The 27,438-nt window shown below is 35.0% G+C and overlaps 1 protein-coding gene across 2 annotated transcripts; it reads right to left on the minus strand.

Annotated features, from left to right (window-relative positions):
- Window positions 1-395: 395 nt before the first annotated feature.
- On the minus strand, window positions 396-27,438 carry LOC120412566 (uncharacterized). Of its 2 annotated transcripts, none has more exons than XM_039573071.2 (8): window positions 27,211-27,438; window positions 10,297-10,405; window positions 9,865-10,113; window positions 4,940-5,604; window positions 2,187-2,489; window positions 1,298-1,582; window positions 1,000-1,091; window positions 396-927 (listed from the first exon to the last, which is right to left on the minus strand). In XM_039573071.2, the coding sequence occupies exons 1-8, from the start codon at window positions 27,314-27,316 to the stop codon at window positions 649-651; spliced, it is 2,088 nt and encodes a 695-aa protein (XP_039429005.1). In that variant the 5' UTR covers window positions 27,317-27,438; the 3' UTR covers window positions 396-648. The 2 variants fall into 2 exon arrangements, with proteins under 2 accessions (XP_039429005.1, XP_039429006.1); XM_039573072.2 differs by having other exon boundaries at window positions 397-927; window positions 1,298-1,525; window positions 27,211-27,437.

Here is a 27,438-nt window from a genome sequence, read left to right on the forward strand (position 1 = left end):
ACCGAGCCGAGTTTTGTTAATTTAGATCGGGGACGTATGCCCCGCCTTTTTGCACCCATTCTCCTACATCTCCTTATTCGCTTTTTGCCGCGTCGACGATCCGAAAATTATGAGGTAGAGTGGGGGTGATTTTAGATACATCAATCTCACGTCTCTATATTGACTGATTGGGAAACGTTCGCTCATCCAACCAGCGTGCACCAAAAAGAGGGGAAATTTGCCGAGAGGGGAATTCGTCACGTAACGTTTTCGCTTCGCGAAAATTTTGGATTGACACCCCGTATAGAAACCTTAGGACAAAGTTCTTTGTCAAAAAAAGGTGAATATGATTTTTTGAAAAAACGTCTCCAGCATAATGTACTGGGAACACAATTCAATGGAGAAGCATGGTTGGTGTAGCCGTTCCGGAGAAAAGATTTTTTGAAAATGTGATTTTCAAAATCGCTTAAAAACGCCATCCAATCGTTTGCCTGCTTCTGAAAAAATGTTCCCTTATCATTTCACATAACAATTGATATGATTGAACCATAAATTATTACAAACAGGTCTCACAGCAATAAAAATTTGACGCGAATGTGAAACATTAGTCTTTGGATTGTGTGGTCATTGAAAACATCATACAACCTTCATTTCATCAATTTATTACCCTCAAATCAAAAAATACTTTGGCCCCACAAAACTATCACAAGTGGGAAAATCCCCAGGAATGTCAAACTCGTCTTCAACGGCCGCCCTTCCCGCCCTCCCATGCACCACCAGCAGCACATCCAGCCCCCGGGACCAGCCGTGTTCCGCTCCAAGATCCCTCAGCAGCCACAGTCCAGCGTGGGTGGCCACAAATCTCAGCACCACCAGCGACCGTCGCCCGATGCGGACCGTGTCCCGTCGCACCGGCCTGTCAAAGTTCCGCCGAAGCAATTGGTCCAGCTGAAAATAAATAAGGATTCCAATGGCGGGTGGGATCTTAATTGGATCGAAGCCAAACTGGGCAAGACTCACCTGCTGATGCTGCGAACCCTCATCAAAACGGGCCGCTCCGACGAGGTAGAACGAGTGCCCGTGAAGGTGATACGAATGAGCTGAGTCCGGATCTGGTGGGGGAAGGGGTTAAGAATTACATGAGGAAAAAATACAAAAACCTTTGAAAGAAATTGATAAATTGATAATTTGGAAATTGAAAGGTTGAAGTATTTTCTAGTCATTTTTAAATGCAATTCAAAGGACAGTCCTCAATTTCGGTCAGTAGGTCACCGCAAATCTGAAACAAATCAGTACAGAATAAAAAAAAAATCCTCACCTTCGTTAATTAGCACCAGCTCCACCCGGTGGCCCGCTTCCACGTGCTCAACGTGGACACATTCGCACGACTCGTCCGGCGGCAACTGGTGACACTTTTTTGGCATCCACCGTCCGCCGCCAGTGTTCCCAGTGCCATTGCCACTGCAGGTATGAAGCTGGCCGTCTTCAACACCTGTCCTGCTGCCGGACCGCCGAATCGCCGGGAGCAGCTTTCGCAACATCACCGCTGTGGGAAAGACGAAGCTGAATCCATTCACCGAGTACGAGATGTCTTGAAATAGCTCTAGAAACAGAAAACATGAACGAAGGAAGGGGTGTGGGTTCACGAGAACAAAAAGTACAGCGCAGCACAACGTCCTGAATTTAGTTGGAGAACCCTGCACCAGATGAAGGATTGACCCTCTCTAGGAAAGAAGGAAATTTAAGTTAAGTTCTTAACATAAAAACGTAACACCGATCAAAGATTTTTTCTGAACAGTCCTGCTTCTCGGAAGAGATTATCCACAAAACAATAACCAGAACCTAATTCGACGACAGCTGTTTTTCCTCTGCCGACTAATCCTGTTTAATACCTCGAGTGCCCCCCTAGCACCTCAGTGTACAAAAAGACCCAAACTTAACTTTCGGACAGGATGGCTGTGGGTTGAAACAATTTCGCTGAAAAAGACTTGAAGCCACAGGTCATGGCCATCATATAATCCAGCGGGACCAGTTAGCTTAATGAAATGAAACTTTCACAGCTTTCATCATGAACTTGGGGATAAGGAACCAGATGTTGGGTAATTTTGGTAAGAAAATGCTTACCTCCACCCTATGTCAGTGTGTCGTTAAATATAAAACCCTTTTGGCAAAGTTTCTTCCGTGAAACTTTCGCCAAACTCGCTTACCTCCAAGAATCTCCCGCTGAACGGTCCTCTTCGTCAGAACTAGTCTAATCGTCCTATCTACGTCGCGAAGTTCCGCCGGAAAATGGTCCCAACTCGTCCCTCGGTGAACCTCCTCACCATCTTCAAGTGGGCAAATTTGATCCGGCGAAATCTGGCCCGCCGGAGATGCAGCAGTCGCTGAAGATGGCACATCGCACATCAACCGGCCGGCGTTGAACCCTCGGGGACGTTGTTGGTCCAAGTCTGACTTGGTGGTGATTTTCTGTTCTTGCCAGTCGGGATGACTGCCAGCGGCAGCGGGTGCTGAAAGAGAGAGAGAGTATTAAGTTTAAATTAATTTTAAACTCCACTTCTCACAGGAGGGACTGGTCATGAGAAATTTCGGGATTTTGTTTAGAAAAAACAGCTTGAAAAAATGCTGCCTATTGTTAGCAGATTTTCAAGTTAAATTATTTAAGCAACTTGCATTTAATCAATTAATCAATTTTAAAGAAAAACATTGACCCTTGAAATCCACAAATTCGGAACACTTTTTTCTTACGATGTCTTTTTTTTTCTCCCCAGGAGTACTTATTTTATACAAAATAATGACTTAACACTCTGAAACCAATAAAACTCAAGCTTAGTATTGTTTTATGCAGGGCTGTGGAGTCGGAGTCGGAGTCGGAGCCGGAGTCGGTGGAGTCGGGTCTTTTTGGGGACCCGGAGTCGGAGTCAGAGTCGGAGTCGGAGTCGGAGTCGTCAAAACTCGAACAGCTGGAGTCGGAGTCGGAGCCGGAGTCGGAGCCGGAGTCGGCTAAATTTTATGAGCTGGAGTCGGAGTCGGAGTCGGAGCCAGAAAGTTCTGATAACCTGGAGTTGGAGTCGGAGTCGGAGTTATCTTAAATTCAACAACAATTTTTGTATTGTTCAATATTTTTTTATTGTTCAATATTTGATATAATGCAGGTTGATTCACAAAACTTCTTATATTTTTAATTGTTTTTTAAGTCGCATGCACTGCGTTGCTAATTTTTAATATTTTTTAATGAGATTTATCAGATGCCATTATGTTTTGAAGCATTTTTATTGTGATTGGAAAGCTCTAATTGTGTTATTTTACTATGATCACTAAATGATAACCTGGGTTTGTAGTCAGAAATATTCAAGTGACTTTTGACTGCTTCCTTTTGTCTATATTTATGTACCCTTTCAAATCAAATTTGACCAAATTTAATCCAATTCATTCTAAAAAAAAGTATACAGTCATATTTTACCCTGATAGCGAATGTCTTGGAGGTTTTAAGCAAATAATTTTTCAAGAAAAAGTAAGGAGGTACATAAAAAGATGAAAAATTATAATCTCTGTTTTCGGAAATCGGAAAAAGCACTGACAGTATAACTTTTGCATCAAATAATCAACGATTGTAACAATCATTGTAACATGCGTATTTTGTTTATGACTGAGTAAAAAAAAATTAAAGTGACGCGTTTAAAATATCAGAAACTGACAATTATACTAATGTTTATTTTTTCTCTACTAAAATCTGAAAGTGTTGATCCTTATGCAAACTATATTGGTATTGTTGCAAATTATCGTTGAACAAATCTAACTCAAGATTTCAGTACCGAAAAGGGCCTTATAAAGCGTCCTTTCCAAGAAGAAAATTTTGAGGTACATTGATTTGCAATACCTTCAGCCATGGCGCTTTAAAAAATAGTTTCGCTTAATTGCTTTTTATTTTATTTTTTTAAAAGCAAGGTGACTTTGATAGTCCCTATGTCAACCTAGAAGTAAGCAAATTAATATTGAAATTTATTAGCTAAAATAAATAAATCCAAATTTACTTACAAAATTGTTTGTTCTTAAAATGCAATCAAAACTGAAGATATGTTTTAATTTCTGTTTCAAAAACGTATAAAGTTTGTAACATAGAAACTTTTTTTCGTTTTATGATTCGAACTTATTTTCCTTCAGAAAAACATGACACATAGAGAGTATTTAATTAATAAATAATAATAAATAGATATCAATGTTTTCAACATAATAGTTAACTCACTTTTGAAACATTTAAAAATATGTGAGTCAGAGTCGGAGTCGGAGCCAACAATTTGTTGAAAGCTGGAGTCGGAGTCGGAGTCGGAGTCAGCTAAAGTTGGTAGGCCGGAGTTGGAGTCGGAGTCGGAGTCGGCTGGAGCTGAAAGCCGGAGCCGGAGTCGGAGTCGGAGTCGGCTAATCTCAGAAAGCCGGAGTCGGAGTCGTTTGAATTATGACCCGACTCCGCAGCCCTGGTTTTATTAATGGTCTGATAACTTTGTTGTGAAAATATCAGTTGAATTCAGGTGTTCCACAATTGTGGGAGGCACAATAACATCCCACAATCATGGAACAGGCAATTTGGAGGCAGGGTTTTGCTGCTCTGGATAAAATAGTCTTGAATGGCAGATTTTTGTTTAAAAAGTACTACTTTTACTATTGAAATAGCAAGCGAATGTCCAAATAAAGGTCCTAAAAATAGTTGGGTCAACAGAAAATTTGCGTTTTGCATCCTATTTACAAATAACCACAAAAGTGTTCCGAATTTGTGGGTGTTCCGAATATGTGGGATGACTGTACCCACATCTTCCTGAAAATGTCACCCCAATCATGCACTCAAATGTCACAGTTTACACGATAAACAAGATTCCTAACCCCGTGTCCCAAACCACGCACAAACCCCGTGAAGTGGGGGGGTCAAAACATAAGCAAAACAAGCGACTCTCCCCAAACTCACCTCGGGCGCCATCGCCATCATCCGGTTCCTTCATCAAAATCTGCGTCCCAGCTGCTTCAGTTCCCACGTACTTCAGCTTAAATCTCGAGCTTGACGAAGCAAATCTAAGATGCTCCTGTTCACAGCTGCCATTATTGCCGGCAACACTGACGAGGCGAATTTCGTACTCTTGGTCACCACCGATGGCGTCCTTCCCCAAACTCGTTTCCAAAATCAGGTCAATCCGGTCTCCATCGGAAAGCGCGACCCGCTCCACCGGAACCGGTTCCAGTAGATTACCATCCAAAGCGATAACGGTCAGCCGATGTTGATCCACCTCCAGCCAGTGTTGGCAACCCTCCGGTAATGTTTCAAAAGGACTTACAAAAGCCACCCGCAATCGATACCGAAGTTCGGGTTTGACCTGCTGCACAAACGACCTCCGGCCGTTGATGGTCAACGCTCCGGAATCTGTTTCGGCGATGATCCAAACCAATTCTTGGCGGTGGCAACCGCTCGTTACCGGGTGGATCCGTTGTTCGTGCTCGGAACGGACCACGAAGGCACCGACCAGGCCAAGACCGCGCTCTTCGGCGGAAAAGCCGTGGTACAGGTGCGTTCCGACGTGGTCCGCCTGGAACTTGTACTGGAAGGTGGTGTAGCTGGCGATCGGGCACTGGGTTATCCTGTTGGAAGGATCATACAAATATTTGGCTTTAAAAAAGTTTGTATAACATGGACTTTGATTCTCAAATGACCTAAAGATGAAAGAAACCCGTATTCAGTATTAGTATTAAATTAAAAAGAAGTCTAGCATCCCAAATAGTTATTTGATCGACAAATACTCTATTAACAAAAAAAGAATATTTTTATAAAATAAAATGCAAACTAGAGTAAACAAACAAATAATTAATCATTAATCAGCACTTTCCAACATATAACCTTTTATTCATTGAAAATTTCTAGAGTTAGTTGAAATTTTCTTCTAAAAAAGCATTTAATAACTTTCAAACTATATTTTAGAAATAATAAATTTCATCGAAACTAAATCAAGATTTAGCTGAATAAACGAATTAAATTAATTAGGTAGTAAGATCTCGAAAATCTTGATGAACATGATTTCCGTGAGTTATAAGCGTAGATTTTTTTTTATTGAGGGTGAGATAAATTAAAACATTGTTTGTTTTCCAGATTTTGTATTTCTATTAAAGGTCAATGTAAATTAAATTTGATTTGTTTTTAACTTTTCACGATTTTATTGCTCAAAAAAGTTATTTTTCTGCATCCAATCATCCACTCAATTTTAAAAGATGGTCTTATAAAGTACAATTGTTTACAGTTGTTTTACAATCTTAATTTTTTTTAGTTTTAGTTTTTTTTTGCCCCAAGTTTATAAGGGAGGATATAAATTCGAAACAAATTTGAAACGGTCTAGTTATTATAAAATAAAAAAGAAATTTGGGATACTATTAGTTTCTAAAATTTGAAAATAAAACTTGAAATTTTAATCTTTGTTCTCAAAAATAAAGTTGAATTATTAAACTAAAAAGAATATATAGTTAAACCCTGTATCACATCAAAGTAGAGCGTCCAATTTCCTGTCCCGTAAATTTCCCGGAAAATCGTGACATACATAGCGAAAGCATACATTTTCTTAACTTTTTGACTCAAATTTTTGAAAATGAGTTAGAAAAAATTATGAAATATTTGCAGATATTTGATTTATTTCAATTCAATTCTTTTGAAAATTGTATGTCAGAGTTATTTTTAGATGAAAATAGCTTGTTCCAGTTTTGAATGCTTAAGAAATTAATATTATCGAAAATAAACCTTGACAAAAAGAATTGTTGGACATAAACATAAACTATACACTCAACCCCCGGTGGTTGGTCACTTTTTCGTTTGACACTTTTTTAGTTTGTACCCCGTTGGTTGGTCAAAGTCAAACTAAAAAGTGACGAACTGTCACTTTTTACACAGCGCTCACGCACACAATCATAACAATCGTTTGGTAGTGTGTGTGAATTCCGTGTAAAAGGGGTGTCAAACTAAAAAGTGACCCCGTTCGTTTGACAACAGTTGGTGTCAAACCATCGGGGTTTGATTTAGAATGCTTCCAAAAAAAATGGTGTTATGTCATTAAAAAAGTAAAAACCCTTTCCCACAAACAGCAAAATCGAGATTTTTTGCTTGTTGATTTAGCATGACCAAATAAGATAAAAATTTAAAATGGAATAATTATTTCATGTACTTTAATAGTTTCGACAAATTACAGTATTAAATAAAAAAAATTATGGAGCAATGATGCTTATGCCATGAGCATTAGAAAGTTAAATATAAGTACAGAGAAACCTCTTTTTACGCGGTGGCGTTACGCTTTTTGTTTCGTAGATTTCTCTTAAACCATACAATATTTTTAGAAGCTTCAAACAGCGTTTTGTAGATCTGAACAAAACCTAGAAATTGCTTCTAAAAGATAGCAAAAATGTTGCGTTGATTCAGAGAAATCGACAAATTAGAAAAACGTAACGTACCGCGTAAAAAGAGGTTTCAGTGTAACAGGAAACTTGCATTCAAATCAACATTTTGTGCTATGTCTCCCTTAGGCTCTTTTTTTTTAATTTGCAAAAATGGCATTTTGGGCTCCCTGGGGCTTCCTGAGGGGGCGCTTTATCTTTTTCATGAAGGCGCAGCACAAATCGGCAACTTGGCATATTTGTAAAATGCAAAGTTTCTCTTGGGCCCTGCTGAGGGCGCCAAATTGTTTAAGGAGGGCGATATTTTTTTGTAAAGAACGTGTTAGTCGACGACTAACCTCGACTAACTTACAGCTCAGCCCTGTGCTATGAAAATACTTTTAACTATTTATTCTTTATTAAGCTAAAAATCATACTGAACCATACATAAATGAAAAAATCATTAAAAAACTTTTTCGTATCAAAAACTCGCTTCAATTATTTAAAAACTTTGAGTTGTAATTTAATAAAACAAGTGTTTCGAGTTTAAAAGCACAAGAAGTTAGATTTCCAAGGAAAAAGTTTTATGCTTGGCTTTATTTTTATTAATTTTTCAAAAGCTGATACTACACCCAACCGGCGGTCGCATGATTTTGATGCATGGCAGCATGAAAGTATATCAGAATCTGCATGAAAACTGTCCTCATGCATTTTTTGCGATATTGGGGTATGACATTTTTGCCCGTTACCGACAATTATCGACATTACCGACGGCAGATTGATTGTATTGCAGAAAAAAAACCTTAACAGAACGAGGATTGAACCATCAACTTCTAGGTTGCTGATCCGACACGCTACCACCGCGCCATGGACGCTTGATGAATGGTGAGGGACAGAGCGCGAACATAATGTTCTCTCTAGATTGTTGCTCGGGGACGCGCCAGCATTCTATGTGTTGGTGAGAACTGCAGATCGCTGACGTGTTTACACGCGGGCAAAAATGATCTATGGGCTTGCTGCAAAAAATGTAATAAAATATAACATTTTCTGCAGCAAATTCACTGTTGCAGATTTTGAGATATATTTTTCGTTTGGGTGTAAACTTGTTCTTAAAAAGGTATCAGTCATGAAAAACATTCTGTCTGCATGATTTTCATATTATTTATTCAGTAAGCTTGGACTCATTATACCCACAAAAAAAGCATTTATCATCAACAAAAATGATAATCTATTTTAATTTATAATTTATGGTACAATTCGAAGTACAGATCAAAAATTAAAATAAAATAATATTCGGCTTGGTTTGATTTTTTTACAAGCAGACAAGCCATTAATTGACACTTACACTTATTTTGACCAGTATTATAAAATTCCAATTTTCCAGGAATTTCCGGGAAAATTGGTTAAAAAATTCCCGTTTTCCGGCAAAAAAAAAGAAAAAAAAATACATAAATTTATTAGCACAATGTCTCCCCCGCTGACGGTACTAAACAAAAAAAAAGTAAGGTACACTATAGTTTATAAACTAGAAGACGTGCCTCGGTTTAGCACCGCATATGGGGGATGCAAAACCGAGGCGTGCATAACTGAAGCACAGAGCTTATGGGATTTTGGCTATATGGGAGACATTGGCTTTATTCGTATGAAAAATCATGCAAAAATCAAAAAAATATAGCGTTTTGGAATCGAGATGATGTCAATTATCCATTAAAATTATAATTTCATGAAAATTTTCACAAAAATACGTTTTTTTTCCTGTATTTTGAAAATGCATTTTTTTCTCTAAAGAACCCAAAAAAATATATTGTTATTGCAATATGGGTATCAAATGATCAGATTTTTTTTCATACATTTCGAATGTTAAATCATTTTTTTGAAAATGCTCAAAATTTTTACAAAACTACGTATTTTCGAAAAAATACTCAAAATTTCAGTTTTTACAATATGGGTACTGGACCGTTCTTAACCGAGGCAGCTGAACGCATCAAAACCGGGGCAGTGCAAAACCGAGGCGTGCAAAACCGGGGCATGACTGTATTGTTTTTTGAAAAAAAAATAACCTACCAAATCAAAATTTATTACGAAATCGAATTGAAAAGTTGAAGTGCCATACATTTTTATTTTTTTATAAAATGTCTCAAACCTAATTTATGATGATAAAAAGATATTTTTGTTTTTCAAGTATTTAAAGATCTATATTTATTTTTGGAAATATTTATTACGAATAATCTTTCAAAATAAGACTATTAGTTGCTAAGCTTTGAAAAGAAAAAAATAGGTTCATGCTAAACCCGGCAGCCATTCCTCGAACAAAATTTTAAAAATAGAAAATTTCCAACCTGTTCGTTCTTTTTTCTAATGAAGCCATTTTAAAAAATGGTCGAAAATCAATGTTTAAGGACTTTTCAAACGTTAGTTTTTTTGGTCATACGTCATCGAAAATTTTCAAAAAGTCTTAAACTGAAATAAAACCCCCCCTGCCCCACTCACATCGGCACCCCGTCCATGAAGGGCGTCCTCCGCTGGCTCTGGCCCGTCCAATGGATCGCGATGCTCTGGCCCGGGATCCGGTTGACGATGTCAATCACGATAAAGTCCCGCTCGCACACGGTCAGCGCCGGTCCGGTGTGGCGTCCGTTAACAAGAAAGTAGTGCCGCTGCTGCTGCCACGCCAAATGTCCACCGGTGGTCGTGGCCGCGACCTGGTCGGTGGTTCTAATTATATTTTTATGGTCCACTCTGCAATTAAAACCAGCCAGAACGCATTATTTCGCCTTGTTTGGGGGAATGGTGAAGATTCGAATTTTGAGCTCTTTAGCTAATTTGGGAGGGGGGGTGGGGGGGAATAAATCTAGAAGTTATTTTTTTGTAATTCAATCCCATGTTCCAAAGAACTCAACGCAAGCCTTCCCAAGAACTTACGCCAGCAGAGATTTGGGCATCAGCCGCTTCTCGATGACGAGCCGGTACCGGCAAATCCGGGGCCAATCGGCTCGCTTGCAGGGTCGATCACAGGGGCTGAAAATCTCCTCTGAAAATAGAGTTTCGAAAATCAAAGAGAGAAAATGAAAAAGCGAACGGTTCGCAGAATAGAGTGATCATCGTAATAATATAGAGTCGGGAAGTTCGGTGGTGCATGGTAAATCATTTAATGCAGCAAGATTTATTGTTCATCAGGGGCTACAGACCGGCTGGCTGACGGGAAAAATACGAAGACCGACAGAACGAGTCAGGCCCGTCCTGTGTGCACATTCCTATGCGTTTTGAGGTGGTTTTATGAGATCATGTCAGAGCCGGCTCGAGCATAAATCAATTTATTTTTATTATTACTCTGTGGACGGTTGAAATTCACAACAATACACTGAATCTCAGCTGTTCAGGCTGAAAAGATAATACTATGAGTGCTTTATTTAATATTACGTAATATTACGTAATATTTGATAATGTTTTTCTTTCCTGTAACTTCAATGTTTACATATCAATTAAATAATTCCCAGAATTGTTACATTCTGAAACGAAACCAACTTAAAACGACAATTCAAAAATATTGTCAAACAAATAAAGCGACGAAGAGTAGTTATCTAGATTTTCGCAAACCATTCCGCGATTTATATATCTGTTTTTTTTTTTATTTAGATGGAACTTTGTCCATGCTTTTCCGATTTCAAAAGAAGCAATTTTGCATCATAAGTTTTTCCATACAAGGCGCAAAACAAATGTGTATATTTCGAACGATTTCTTTATTTTACTTTTTTTTACCAAAAGTTAGATTAACAAAATAGGTTTTTTTATTATCGATTTTTTTTTTCAATAAAAATAATTTTAAAATTAGGTCCTAAATATGAAATAAGAAAAATTATCTATTCGTCGAACTTTTCAAAAGTTACGCTTGATTTTAAAATTTAAAAAAATGATTAAAACAGAAAAATTTACAACACTTACATTTTTTAACATTGAAAATCGACCAATATTATCGAGTTATCGTTCGTTGAGAATCACAGGGTAATTAGATGTCACTTAAAAAAACTAATTCTGAGGCTGTATCTTAACAAACTTATGTTACCATATCAGCACTTTGACGTTTTCAACTGAAATCGAGTATTGAGCTATTTCAATAGGAATTGAGCAAGCAAGTTCCTATCAACAGTTTTACTAAATAAGTTTTTGAGTCCCATAAAACATCAAACAAAATTCGAAAATTAAAAAAAACGTGTTTAAGAGTCCAACTATTAGTGGAAAAATTTAATTAAAGAAATGCACAAATCTACGCGAAAACAGCATTTCTGAAAATTTGTTTTATTAAATAGCTAATAAAATCCAATACATTTTTTATTTCAGATTTTGAAAATCAGACATATATTTGCTAAAATTAAAAACAATGTTCAACTAGCTTAGAATCGAGCTTCAATTTCGTAAATTTTGTGACTTTTTGAAATATTATGCTTAACCCTCTACAACCCAACCCCGCCTTTAGACGGGCTTAGATCTAAAAAATCGCCAAAAAACAATTTTCCAACCGATTTTTGATCTTTAAAAAGCATTGGAAAGAAGAACTCTTAAAATTTTAGAAAATTTCAGCGTTGGAAGTTTAACTTGTTTTATGTGACTTTGCCAATGTTTTTAAAAATGTCATTTTTTTAGGGGTCAACTTTGGCTGTGTTTTTCACTAACATTTCCTATATTTTCAGTAAAAAGAAGTATGCAGTAATTTTTGTAGTGTCCCAGACTATGCCTCTACGCATTTTTTTGCAATTTAAATGATGATGGTGCGATTCTAAAGCAGAAAATGTGAAAAACTGGCAAAAAATTGAAAAAGTGACTGTAAAAACATGAAAAAATTAGACAGACGAAATGTAATTATATTAGGTGGTAGAGTAGGCCAAATACTACCAAAAACAAACATAAACAAAAAAAGATAAATGTAAATTAAAATACTAAAAATTAAACAAGAAAAACATAAAACAAGAGAAGTAAAGTTTTTCGTAGAACAAAAGTTGCTCAAAATGACCTCCTAAACACGGGAAAAATTGGGCTGTAGAGGGTTAACTTTGAAAAAAATATATTTTTTCGAGGTATTGGAAAATTTATATTGAAAATGATCGCTTTTTTGTAGAGTGTTACTATTTTTTTGATGATTGTCCTTATACCTATATTGTTGCTGAAGATATTAACCAAATCGAGCAGAAAATCCCTATCTTGAACAAAATAAATGAGGAATATAAAAAATGAAATAACAAGGCATATTCTCAACATTTGAATGAAAAAAGTGTTTTAATATGTGTTAAGTTGTTTTGCAAACATCAGTGGAAAAATAAAAAAAATGAGAAAACAAAAAAAAATTGCGAAAAAAAATCATTTTGCCATACTCTACATCAAACATTTTCAAAAATTCAAAAGATTTTTGAATAAAGCTTAACATGCTAAAAATGATTATAAACGCAGGGTAAATGATTTCAGCTGATTGCACTTGAATTTTCTGAGCCAATTCAAGGGGGGGGGGAAGAGGGTGACAATAGTTTTTAAAATTATTTGTAGCAGCCTTAATAATGATAAAGTACCTTATTTTTTTATAAAATGCCTTTCAAAATTCCATCATTTCCTCAACCAAAATTTTGGAAAATATCTTAATGTACAGCCACTTTGGTATATTGTCTAAAAGCTCTACATTTTCATCATATCAACTTCATTTAGTATCAACCCCATTCAGTCCAACTACAACAACAAACAAAAAAACCCCGCCCCACAAACGAGTTTTGATTTATGGTGAACTTTGTTCTTTCGCACGATTTCACAATCTAACCCAACATCACAGGCATTTTGCACGGCTGGCCGACTTCCTGTATCTTAAATCTGACAATTCCTGACCATCTCACAGCACACAAATTTAGGCCGTGGTCCCAGAATCGTCGCAAACCGTCCGCGGCCGGACGGCACTTTCATTGAGGCGTGCGTTTTGCTCATTTAGATGCTTAAAATATAATTATAAGATTGAGGAAAATTTTTCTCACGGTATTCACCGCCTTCGTACTTCGCAGCGAAAGTGATTTTTCTTACAAAGTTATCGGGGTGTGTATTTTGAACTAATTTAGAAATAAAGAAAATCATCATATTTAAAACGAATTTTTCAATCATTCTTTAAACTTTTTTAATGTGAAAATAAAGTTTTAAATTATACAAAATTTAACTTAAATTCCAAAACAGGCACCTCTACCCTAGCAGTAACAATACACGCGGCCAGCGACTGCCAGTCAGTTACTCACTCGCGCTTCGATCATGTCTTTGAGGTGATAAAACTCTCCTTTGAAAACCTCCACCCTCCACCCTAAGGACCTCCGCGCGCGCACAGGAGATTTCGCGCTTGGTCGGCTCAAAGTCGGCCAAAATGACGGCGCTTTAACCGGTTAATCTATATCCATCAAGCCGAGCAGGCACCGGTGACGAGAAGGACATCTATTTTGGTTTGGCCTGGTGATGGTGTTGAAACGGTAATAAGTGTCAGAAAAATGTATTTTACCGCGTCGAATTAGAGTGAAAGGACAACCGGGACGGTTGGCGTTTAGGGTGGTCTAAGGGCGACTGGTGCAAGATTGGCAGTGAAGATTGCACTTGTTCTTTCCAAAATTAAATATCGTTCAAATTAGTTACAAAATACAACAACCTTCAAATTTATATTGAATAAATTTTATTTATAAAACATATAAAAAAACAAAACCGTTTACTTATGTTATGAACAAATAAGAATAACTTCAGAATATATAAAAATCATTTAGTTATATTTATTGACTACTTATATCTATCAACTTTTAAGCTAAATGTTTTAAACTATTTCCTACAGATAACTTTCTCATTCCGTAGCTCAAACGATTTTTTTTTCTTTGTGCTTTGTAAATAAAACATGATTTGTTATTTATCAGCAAAATTCATTTATAGCAGTTTATTGAAACTTTTTCTATTGAAAATTTAATTATTTTAACAAATTGTATAGCTCTTTTTTATTCAAAACCAAAACAATAGACTCTTTAAATTTTCCGGACGTTTTATTGAACTGGACCACCCTTATTAATAAAATTTTACAGAGATTTCAAAATTAAGTTAATGAGCTGTATTTGGTTTTCTATTCTTTAAAATTTTTAAGTGATCTTTCTAATATTTCAGATATTTTCTGTTATTTTAAAAAGAAACCGTTAACGAATTGCTTTCTTTGCTGCAAACAATACTTTTGCTACAATACATTGCTTACTTTGCTGCAACAAAACATAATATTTTTTATATGTATTCAGTTTAAATTTAATTAATTAAATTAATTAATATCAAACTAAACTTTTAAACAAAAAAACTATGAATGATTTCTGAAATTGTTTCTAGAACCATTACTTGATAACAACCCAGGCAGTTGTCAAAATTCTTTTGGTGTGTTTGGAAAAAATTTTTTAGACGCCAATTTGCAATTTTTATTGCTTATTTCATAAATTGTGGCATTTCACGATATTGACCGGATTTCACGGCCAAAAGCAAATCACCGTAAACTGGGGTGAGATTGATGATCACTGTGTTTCTCACAAATTGCGGCTTAAATTCATTCCAAAATAACCGTTGGTGAGGTTACTTTGGATATTTAAATTGAAAAGTTCACTATTAAACAAGCTATTAAATGTGTGTCTAAGATCAATAACTTTATATAACGTGCATAGAAAGTCTAGGTTAACACTCCTCCGTCCAAGGCGGAAAAAAAGTTGGAACGCTAACTTCAACTCGCTGGTTCTCAGCCAAAACTCAACCAATCTGGATGATTCCTTTTTCCAGAGATTTGTACGGATCTCCAGATGAGCCTAGAACTTTGCAGATCTCGATTTGATCAATCCTCTAATTACTACGACTAAATTAGTTGGAGCAACTTTTTTTCCGCGTGTATTTCTGAAAAGCGACTCAAGCGGGAACATCTTTGCTACGCTGCAAAAACACAATAACTTTTCTAAAATGTTAGCAAAACCCATAAAATTATACATCAAAATTTCCGTTATGATCTCAGGATTATGATGAGCTTCTCAAATTTCCATTATTTTCTCACAAAAATTCACAAAACTACGTAAAACTACAGAAAAAATAAAAATGCCTCATTTTATGACTAGAACTTTATGGTAAAATCATTGATTTCATTGAATTTTTTTATGAAAATGTTTCAAATGATCTAAATTATATGTTTCAGAATCATTCTGAGTGTGTTTTTTCCTGAATACTACAAAATTTTACCAAAACTACGTAAAATACAGAAAATTTGATACATTCCTTTAGAACTTTATTTGCTTCATGGTAAAATCATTGATTTATTTTATGAAAATGTTTCAAATGATCTAAATTATATGTTTCAGAATCATTCTGAGTGTGTTTTTTCCTGAATACTACAAAATTTTACCAAAACTACGTAAAATGCAGAAAATTTGATACATTCCTTTAGAACTTTATTTGCTTCATGGTAAAATCATTGATTTATTTTATGAAAATGTTTCAAATGATCTAAATTACAAGTTTCCGAATTATTCTGAGTGAGATTCTTACTGAATACTACAAAATTTTACCAAAACTACGTAAAATACAGAAAATTTGATACATTCCTTTAGAACTTTATTTGCTTCATGGTAAAATCATTGATTTATTTTATGAAAATGTTTCAAATGATCTAAATTATATGTTTCAGAATCATTCTGAGTGTGTTTTTTCCTGAATACTACAAAATTTTACCAAAACTACGTAAAATGCAGAAAATTTGATACATTCCTTTAGAACTTTATTTGCTTCATGGTAAAATCATTGATTTATTTTATGAAAATGTTTCAAATGATCTAAATTACAAGTTTCCGAATTATTCTGAGTGAGATTCTTACTGAATACTACAAAATTTTACCAAAACTACGTAAAATACAGAAAATTGTATGCTTTCCTTTAGAACTTTATTTGCTTCATGGTAAAATCATTGATTTATTTTATGAAAATGTTTCAAATGATCTAAATTACAAGTTTCCGAATTATTCTGAGTGAGATTCTTACTGAATACTACAAAATTTTACCAAAACTACGTAAAATACAGAAAATTTGATACATTCCTTTATAACTTTATTTGCTTCATGGTAAAATCATTGATTTATTTTATGAAAATGTTTCAAATGATCTAAATTACAAGTTTCCGAATTATTCTGAGTGAGATTCTTACTGAATACTACAAAATTTTACCAAAACTACGTAAAATACAGAAAATTTGATACATTCCTTTAGAACTTTATTTGCTTCATGGTAAAATCATTGATTTATTTTATGAAAATGTTTCAAATGATCTAAATTATATGTTTCAGAATCATTCTGAGTGTGTTTTTTCCTGAATACTACAAAATTTTACCAAAACTACGTAAAATGCAGAAAATTTGATACATTCCTTTAGAACTTTATTTGCTTCATGGTAAAATCATTGATTTATTTTATGAAAATGTTTCAAATGATCTAAATTACAAGTTTCCGAATTATTCTGAGTGAGATTCTTACTGAATACTACAAAATTTTACCAAAACTACGTAAAATACAGAAAATTTGATACATTCCTTTAGAACTTTATTTGCTTCATGGTAAAATCATTGATTTATTTTATGAAAATGTTTCAAATGATCTAAATTATATGTTTCAGAATCATTCTGAGTGTGTTTTTTCCTGAATACTACAAAATTTTACCAAAACTACGTAAAATGCAGAAAATTTGATACATTCCTTTAGAACTTTATTTGCTTCATGGTAAAATCATTGATTTATTTTATGAAAATGTTTCAAATGATCTAAATTATATGTTTCAGAATCATTCTGAGTGTGTTTTTTCCTGAATACTACAAAATTTTACCAAAACTACGTAAAATACAGAAAATTTGATACATTCCTTTAGAACTTTATTTGCTTCATGGTAAAATCATTGATTTATTTTATGAAAATGTTTCAAATGATCTAAATTACAAGTTTCCGAATTATTCTGAGTGAGATTCTTACTGAATACTACAAAATTTTACCAAAACTACGTAAAATACAGAAAATTTGATACATTCCTTTAGAACTTTATTTGCTTCATGGTAAAATCATTGATTTATTTTATGAAAATGTTTCAAATGATCTAAATTATATGTTTCAGAATCATTCTGAGTGTGTTTTTTCCTGAATACTACAAAATTTTACCAAAACTACGTAAAATACAGAAAATTTTATGCCTTCCTTTAGAACTTTGTTTACTTCATGGTAAATTCATTGAATTATTTCATGCAAAATGTTTCAAATGATCTAAATAATAAGTTTCCGAATCATTCTGAGTGTGTTTCTCCCTGAATACTACAAAATTTTACCAAAACTTCGTAAAATACAGAAAATTTTATAATTTTTATAATTTTATGTTGGTATTAGAATGTAGAGCATTGTTTTGGAAGTTTATTGTATGGGAGCAGTCCTCTACAAAATCGGTCTTTTTTCTTTAATTTTATTTTTTGTATTTTTTTAATCCGGCTGAAACTATTTTTATGCCCAAAGAAGCCATTTTGCATCATTAGTTCGTTCATTAAATTTTCCATACAAATTTGTCAGCTGTTCATACAAAAATGATATACAAAAATTCAAAACTTTATCTTTTGAAGGAATTTTTTGATCGATTTGGTGTCTTCGGCAAAGTTGTAGGTATGGAAATGGACTACACTGAAAAAAAGTAATACTGTAAAAAAAATTGGTGATTTTTAATTTCACTTTTTGTCACTAAAACTTGATTTGCAAAAAAACACTATTTTTATTTTTTTTTATTTTCTGATATGTTTTAGAGGACATCAAATGCCAACTTTTCAGAAATTTCCAGAATGGGCAATAAATCTTTGACCGAGTTATGTTTTTTTTGAATAAATACAGATTTTTTTAAAAAAATCGAAATATTGTTCGCAAAAAAATTTCAACTTAATTTTTCTATGTAAAATCGAATTTGCAATCAAAAAGAGCTTCAGTGATTTTTTTTATAAAGTGCACTGTTTTCAAGTCAAGCCATTTTCAGGTTACTTTTTTGAAAAAAGTCGCTGTTATTCATTTTTTTAAATTAATGCCCATGTTTGCCCACATTTGAAAAAAATATTTTTGAAAAGCTGAAAATATTTTTAAAAGGGCCAAACATTCGATATTACGCCCTTTTGAAATGTTAGTCATGATTTTAAATTTTTTAAATATTTTTTTCGAAAAGATCACAAATGTTTCATATTCCAACATTGTAAATCGGACCATTAGTTGCTGAGATATCGACATTAGAAAATGGTCGGTTGATTGGGTGAGACTTAGAAAACATCAATTTTCCTGTTTTTTAACCTTTGAATGGCAATATCTCTGCAACTAAGGGTCGTATCAACATAGTTCTAAAAAGCAAAATATAGAAAATTTTCTCAGCTATTCAAAAATATAAACATGGGCACTAATTTTAAAAAAATGAACAACTGCGACTTTTTTCAAAAAAGTTACCTTATCATAAAATAAATCAATGATTTTACCATGAAGCAAATAAAGTTCTAAAGGAATGTATCAAATTTTCTGTATTTTACGTAGTTTTGGTAAAATTTTGTAGTATTCAGGAAAAAACACACTCAGAATGATTCTGAAACATATAATTTAGATCATTTGAAACATTTTCATAAAATAAATCAATGATTTTACCATGAAGCAAATTAAGTTCTGAAGGAATGTATCAAATTTTCTGTATTTTACGTAGTTTTGGTAAAATTTTGTAGTATTCAGTAAGAATCTCACTCAGAATAATTCGAAAACTTGTAATTTAGATCATTTGAAACATTTTCATAAAATAAATCAATGATTTTACCATGAAGCAAATAAAGTTCTAAAGGAATGTATCAAATTTTCTGTATTTTACGTAGTTTTGGTAAAATTTTGTAGTATTCAGTAAGAATCTCACTCAGAATAATTCGGAAACTTGTAATTTAGATCATTTGAAACATTTTCATAAAATAAATCAATGATTTTACCATGAAGCAAATAAAGTTCTAAAGGAAAGCATACAATTTTCTGTATTTTACGTAGTTTTGGTAAAATTTTGTAGTATTCAGTAAGAAATTCACTCAGAATAATTCGGAAACTTGTAATTTAGATCAGTTGAAACATTTTCATAAAATAAATCAATGATTTTACCATCAAGCAAATAAAGTTCTAAAGGAATGTATCAAATTTTCTGTATTTTACGTAGTTTTGGTAAAATTTTGTAGTATTCAGTAAGAATCTCACTCAGAATAATTCGAAAACTTGTAATTTAGATCATTTGAAACATTTTCATAAAATAAATCAATGATTTTACCATGAAGCAAATAAAGTTCTAAAGGAAAGTATCAAATTTTCTGTATTTTACGTAGTTTTGGTAAAATTTTGTAGTATTCAGTAAGAATCACACTCAGAATAATTCGGAAACTTGTAATTTAGATCATTTGAAACATTTTCATGAAATAAATCAATGATTTTACCATGAAGCAAATAAAGTTCTAAAGGAATGTATCAAATTTTCTGCATTTTACGTAGTTTTGGTAAAATTTTGTAGTATTCAGTAAGAATCTCACTCAGAATAATTCGGAAACTTGTAATTTAGATCATTTGAAACATTTTCATAAAATAAATCAATGATTTTACCATGAAGCAAATAAAGTTATAAAGGAATGTATCAAATTTTCTGTATTTTACGTAGTTTTGGTAAAATTTTGTAGTATTCAGGAAAAAACACACTCAGAATGATTCTGAAACATATAATTTAGATCATTTGAAACATTTTCATGAAAAAATTCAATGAAATCAATGATTTTACCATAAAGTTCTAGTCATAAAATGAGGCATTTTTATTTTTTCTGTAGTTTTACGTAGTTTTGTGAATTTTTTTGAGAAAATAATGGAAATTTGAGAAGCTCATCACAATCCTGAGATCATAACGGAAATTTTGATGTATAATTTTATGGGTTTTGCTAACATTTTAGCAAAGTTATTGTGTTTTTGCAGCGTAGCAAAAATGTTCCCGCTTGAGTCGCTTTTCAGAAATACACGCGGAAAAAAAGTTGCTCCGACTAATTTAGTCGTAGTAATTAGAGGATTGATCAAATCGAGATCTGCAAAGTTCTAGGCTCATCTGGAGATCCGTACAAATCTCTGGAAAAAGGAATCATCCAGATTGGTTGAGTTTTGGCTGAGAACCAGCGAGTTGAAGTTAGCGTTCCAACTTTTTTTCCGCCTTGGTCGTTCGTGTAAGTACTGGATGCCTTGGACGGAGGAGTGTTAATTTGATAAAATATTCAAAATTGTATCTCAATTCATGAGAAATTGATGTTTTCACTTGAAAATATCAATTTTTTCACTTGAAAAATCGATTTTTAGCATGCTTATTGAATTTTCCAAATTAACTACGAAACTTGTTCTACTGAAAATCCCTATAAATCTGAAGATTTTTTTGAATTCTTTTTCAATAAAACTTAAAACTTGTAACATAGTCACAAATTGTTCAAAAATTCCGATGATGCAGTTCATAAAGAAAAACATGACACTTTGAGAGTACTAAAAAAAGTTAACTAACTTTAAAAACTTTTGAAAATTTGTTGAAAACTGCTTCTTGAGGAAGTTTGAACTCTTCTCCACCAAGATCAGCTTCAATAAAATCGTGAAAAATCATTAGTGAAATAAATAAAATTAAATTAAATTAAAAAGAGAAATCAAATCAGAAAACGAAATTTAAAAACATATCATAAAAAAATTTATGAATTAACCAATAAATAAATTTTAAAACTATAAAATGGAATTTTTATCCATAATCCTATAAAATAAAATAAAATCTAACTGTTGCAACTTATCTAAGAAAAACTGTTTGAAACGAGCCATTTTGCATTATTGGTTTCCGCATAAAGTTAAATTCACAAAAAAAACGTATTTTGATAAGTTTTAGGAGACCAATAAAGACAATTTTTTAGCTCATGTTAAGCTAAAACTAAATTCATGGAGCCATGAATTGTTTACGACATTTTTAAAAAAATCTAAATTCTCTGAAATTTTCATAGTTGACACGAAAATCAAACTAAAAGCATTAAGAGGTTTTAGAAAACATAAACAAAAAAAAATCAAATTATTCGCTCTACAGTATTGCCTTGGCGTTCTTGATTGCGAGATTCCTACTCGAAACTAAGTGTCCGAAGGCTTGATTGTTGAGGCAATTGCAAATCTCTTTTTACACCTTAGCTTCCATCCATCCCGGGATTCGAATTGACGACCTTTGGATTGTGAGTCCAACTGCCTACCAGCGACTCCAGCGAGGCAGGATCCAGGGAGACGACTCCGGCACCTGGACTGAGCTAACGACATAACCTCTAGGTTAGACCGACGGAAGGCGTGATCTGACAAATCTCGTCTCAAAAAATGCCACCGGGACCATCTGGTATCGAACCCAGGCCGACTGGGTGAGAGGCAACCACGCTTACCCCTACACCACGGGTCCCGGCAAAAAACATAAAGCTGTGTTAAATTATCCGATCCTCCAAATATGTTTTTCAAAACCAAGCCTAACATTTTAAAAGGACCTAAAATACTGCCTCATTTTTTTCAGTTTAAATATTTGCAACAAACTGTGCGATTTTCACTGCCATAACTATAACAAAGTACGTTCTTATTGATCGCAAAATTAATTCGCATAAAAATTAGTTTAGTGAGTTTAAAATAAATTTAGTACTTTTCCTATACTTTTCTGAAAAAATGTCTCCCTAAAAAAGTTAATTCACACAAAATCGCCGCCGTGTAATAACCTAAAACATATTAAAATAGTCAACACACTTTTCGTGAAGAAAAAAAAAATAAAAAGTGGGCAATTATCCTGTATGCTCTTCACTATCCACAATATTGCTAAAGACACCATATCGATCAGAAAATTCCTCCCCATGTATTGGCAGTAAAAATCGTTTGTTGAAGGTGCAACCAAACTATAATCATTTATGTTTTTTGTCATATTGATCAGTTGTTCAGTTAACTCTTGAACAAAAATAAATTGAGTAATTCTCGCTGAAAGTGGACCACTATTTACACAAGGTGCTCAAAAATCAAAAGCAGTGTACTTTTCCAATAGCCCCCACCAAGTTATGAACGAAACCATGTTTGGTTGGTTAAATTTGGCCTCACCTCGGCGCCTAGAAGCTAAAACATTTTTTAAAATTGGTATTTTTTTGACTCAGGCGCGTCTACAAAATTGCTAATAACTTTGCAAAACTTCAACGAACCCTTGATGTTTAGGGGTGTTTTGGAAAGGAAATGAGCAGAGCTTTCGAATGCACTTGTCAGAAAAATCCCGTTCCATACATTTTTTAGCCACAAAACACCAATGTATTTTTAAAAGTCATTTTTGAAGGCCGGCGCCCCGCTTTATCGAAAAACTGACAAATCCATTCGAAAGCTGAGACGATTTCACATAAAGGACCAATATATCTAAGGTGTATGTTACTCCTATCTAAGAGCTTCCCATGCGCCAGTGCCAACGCACACCGCGGGTTTGGTTTTCTAGCTTCGGTACGTGCCTGAACCCATTTATGTATTGGTATCTTGGTACATCGTACCAGCGCACCACGACACTCTCGGCTCGCCCCATCGGTTTTGTGTCTGGCACTCACCCATGGCATGAACCCAGCGTGCCGTGGTACGTGTCGTGGTATTGAACCCGTTTTGTACCGTCAGCGCGTACCACGGCACGTACCTCGGCTCGTAACAAGTGAAGTACCTTGGCAAATATACCGGGTTCATGCCATGGGTGAGTGCCAGACACAAAACCGACGCGGCGAACCGAGAGTGTCGTGGTGCGCTGGTACGATGAACCAAAATACCCTCAGTTCGTGTGAGTCGGGTACGGGTGTAAACCGAACAAAGCAGGCGCAAAGCAAACCCGAGGTACAGTTGAACCGCGTGTACCGCACGGTGCAGGGAAGCTTGCCTATCTTTTTTAATCTAATTTTGATTCTGCGAGCGCAGCGCTCCGTTCGCATTTCGGGTGCCCAAAATGTTGCAATTTGCTTGCCCCATTTTAAGGTTTTGTCAAAAAATACAGGTGCTCACTTTTTAAATGATAGTTTATTGTCCAACGATCAAAATGCACTTTCGATAATTGACCAATATTTATGTTTTTGGGTTCTTCCAGGCAATTTAAAGTCGAAAAATTGTTGTTTTTAACTTTTTTTTTGTAAAATGCTGACTTACAATTGGGAGGACTTTTTTTCAGTAGAACTAATGAATGTAGCACGTAGGAAATTTCACCACAAATATTTTGCTCTAAGAGAAAACGCCATTTCGATACTCCAGCGCTAAGATATTTGAATTTTAGTGAGAAAAAAAGTGGCAATTTTAAAAAAATTCTCAGAATTAACAAGCTTGGCCTATTATTTACATACGGCATATGTTTTGTAGGTCGGGGTATGGTTTCTTATAGTTATTTTGGTCGCTGAATTCGGATCTGGAATCAAATTTCAGATAAACAGTGAACGGTGATATTTTAGCCACGCTCAAATATTATTTGCGTGTATTCCCCATAGCCATTTAGGGATCGGCAGCCGAAGCCGCTAACCACCGCGCCACGAGGCCTCTCAAAACAATCAGAAGTTGAAAAAAACAATCTCCATAAAAAAATCCGTGAGTAAAATATCAATTAAAGGTGAGCAAAGATGAAGTATGACCGAATTCACTAGCGATTAAAACTGCATCATAATACCGCAAATAACTTTTGGGCGTGGCTCCAAATTTAACTGTTAATTTGAAATTTGATTCCAGATCCGAATTCAGAGACCAAAATAACTATATATATTAGGGTGGGTACGGATTTTGAAAAGTTCTCAGATCAAGTTCTGGTGTGGTTCCCCTTGTAGGGCATACCCAAAGGGACTCTCACGCCAAATTTCAGCTCATTTGGTTGAAAACTGGCTTGTCTCAAGCGAGTTCAAGTTTACATGGGATTTACTATGGAAAATTTTGAATTTTCGTTCATTCGCTCCTACAAGTCTGGGGAAAACATGTAGAAACTTCTAGGATGGCCAGAAATGAGCGGAATCGTCTGGAGAACAACTTTCCCTAAGAGACCAGGTCGATACGTTCAACCCCCATCGAGCTCAACGGCAATACATCCGGGGTTTTCGGAACCAACGGTTTTCCCCAGAAAAGCATCAAATTTTCCTTAGCATGCTATGAATGCTAGATGAACACCGCGACGCCACATGTCAAACAGCTACCACGTGATTATAAAATTTGCAACATAACAGTGTTTTTCTTATTTGGAGCTTTAGAATACAGCTAAATAGTAACAGGATCACCATAAATGATAATTCTATAGTTCAAAAAGTAATTTTTCATAGGCGATGCTAGTCCACGTGGTAGCTGTTTGACATGTGGCGTCGCGGTGTTCATCTAGCATTCATAGCATGCTAAGGAAAATTTGATGCTTTTCTGGGGAAAACCGTTGGTTCCGAAAACCCCGGATTTATTGCCGTTGAGCTCGATGGGGGTTGAACGTATCGACCTGGTCTCTTAGGGAAAGTTGTTCTCCAGACGATTCCGCTCATTTCTGGCCATCCTAGAAGTTTCTACATGTTTTCCCCAGACTTGTAGGAGCGAATGAACGAAAATTCAAAATTTCCCATAGTAAATCCCATGTAAACTTGAACTCGCTTGAGACAAGCCAGTTTTCAACCAAATGAGCTGAAATTTGGCGTGAGAGTCCCTATGGATATGCCCTACAAGGGAAACCACACCAGAACTTGATCTGAGAACTTTTCAAAATCCGTACCCACCCTAATATATATATATAAGAAACCATACTCTGGCCTCCAAAACATATGCCGCATGTAAATAATAGGTCGAGCTTGTTAATTCTGAGAAATTTGTAAAATTGGCACTTTTTTTCTCACGTAAACTAAAATATCTTGGCACTGGAGTATCGAAAAGGCGTTTGTTCGTAGTGAAATTTTCATACATGCTACATTCATTAGTTCTACTGAAAAAAAAGTCCTCCCAATTGTAAGTCAGCATTTTACAAAAAAAAAGTTAAAAACAACAATTTTTCGACTTTAAATTGCCTGGAAGAACCCAAAAACATAAATATTGGTCAATTATCGAAAGTGCATTTTGATCCTTGGACAATAAACTATCATTTAAAAAGTGAGCACCTGTATTTTTTGACAAAACCTTAAAATGGGGCAAGCAAATTGCAACATTTTGGGCACCCGAAATGCGAACGGAGCGCTGCGCTCGCAGAATCAAAATTAGATTAAAAAAGATAGGAGGAACATACACCTTAGATATATTGGTCCTTTATGTGAAATCGTCTCAGCTTTCGAATGGATTTGTCAGTTTTTCGATAAAGCGGGGCGCCGGTCTTCAAAAATGACTTTTAAAAATACATTGGTGTTTTGTGGCTAAAAAATGTATGGAACGGGATTTTTCTGACAAGTGCATTCGAAATCTCTGCTCATTTCCTTTCCAAAACACCCCTAAACATCAAGGGTTTGTTGATGTTTTGCAAAGTTATATCCAATTTTGTAGACGCGCCTAAGTCAAAAATTTACCAATTTAAAAAAATGTTTTAGCTTCTAGGCGCCGAGGTGAGGACAAATTTAACCAACCAAACATGGTTTCGTTCATAACTTGGTGGGGGCTATTGGAAAAGTACACTGCTTTTGATTTTTGAGCACCTTGTGTAAATAGTGGTCCACTTTCAGCGAGAATTACTCAATTGTCACTTTTCAATCACAAAATTAGATTTTCAATATTTTAAAATATGTTCGGTAATATTTTAACAATATGGTAAATTTTACAACACAATGGAATTTTATCGTATTCTCATTTTTCAGCCTTTTTTACTACCCTAAACTGTTGTCAAGCAGAGAACTTTCTTTTCGCCGATCACAAAATTAAACAAACTTTCCTTTTCCACCTCAAAATGACCGTTTTCAAGGTGACGAATTTCGCTTCTTCTCGTCGGAAACCGCCACTACCAGGTTGCTGCCGGTTGACGAATTTCTCCTAAAAAAAACCGCCCGTTTCCTACCCGGCTTGCCTGACGGATCGTCCCATCACTCAGGATTAATTATGGCGGAGATCATAGAATTATGGCACAATCGCTTGTAGAACATGCTCGAGCAATGCCCGATATTCGTTTGGGAGGGGAAACCTTTTGACTGATATTTGTGCTTATTTTGAGCACCGAACATACAGAGTCGGGCCGGCATTCGATACCGATTTATTTTCCCACAAATTTCGACACCCTTGTCTCGGGTGGGAACATGAAAGTCGGGTTCGGCAAGTTAGTAACAGCTGCTAATTAAGTGAGTTTGGTTTGCACATAATTCGATCACACATCACCGAGAGTTGAGACTAATCTTGAGATTTGGCTGCTTGTTGAATGCTTGAGTACGTGTGAGGGAAACCCTCAAGTTGGAAAATTAATTGGAAAACTTTTCCGATATTTTGTGTTGGTATAACTTAGTTGAGAAGCAAATGAAACGCGAATCGTGATAATTAGAAACACTTCCTATCAATATTGAAGCAGATAATTTCAGAATATATCCACCAAAGACTTGAAGATAATTAAATTTACAACAATTTGTCACTAAAGCTTCGCTACCGTTACGGACCAAATATCGCAACCTCAGCTGTAACCCTTTAAAAGTTTCCTTGAACTCCGACGAAAAATAAATTTCGCTGTCGCACTTATTTCGGCGTGTAGCCCAACCAACAAACTTCCAAAATATAAACAAAACCGCACACTCAAACAAAAACTTCACTCACTCGGGTTAATGGCCGTGAAATATATCACCAACATTGCCGCCAAGAACACGGCCACCGTTATCAGAACGCGCTGAACCAGCAGCGATATCCAGCGGGATCTCCGCATGACGTCACTTTAGAATCCTGCCTCAACACTGTATCGCAACGACGTGCCCGATGACATAACCTCAAACCGACCAACCGACTTGTACCGTGCCCCAGTGCCCGATTACGACTGCTGGAGCTAGG

Source organism: Culex pipiens, chromosome 3, assembly GCF_016801865.2.
Source record: "Culex pipiens pallens isolate TS chromosome 3, TS_CPP_V2, whole genome shotgun sequence".
Classification (NCBI taxonomy): domain Eukaryota; kingdom Metazoa; phylum Arthropoda; class Insecta; order Diptera; family Culicidae; genus Culex; species Culex pipiens.

Bases quoted from the DNA above. Each gene is read 5' to 3' on its own strand.
- LOC120412566 (XM_039573071.2), bottom strand. From the start codon at position 27,316: ATGCGGAGATCCCGCTGGATATCGCTGCTGGTTCAGCGCGTTCTGATA. The intron at 2,490-4,939 runs GTGAGTTTGGGG...TCTCTCTTTCAG, and splicing joins TGATGGCGATGGCGCCCGAG to CACCCGCTGCCGCTGGCAGT. The intron at 1,583-2,186 runs GTAAGCGAGTTT...TTCTGTTTCTAG, and splicing joins TCAGCGGGAGATTCTTGGAG to AGCTATTTCAAGACATCTCG.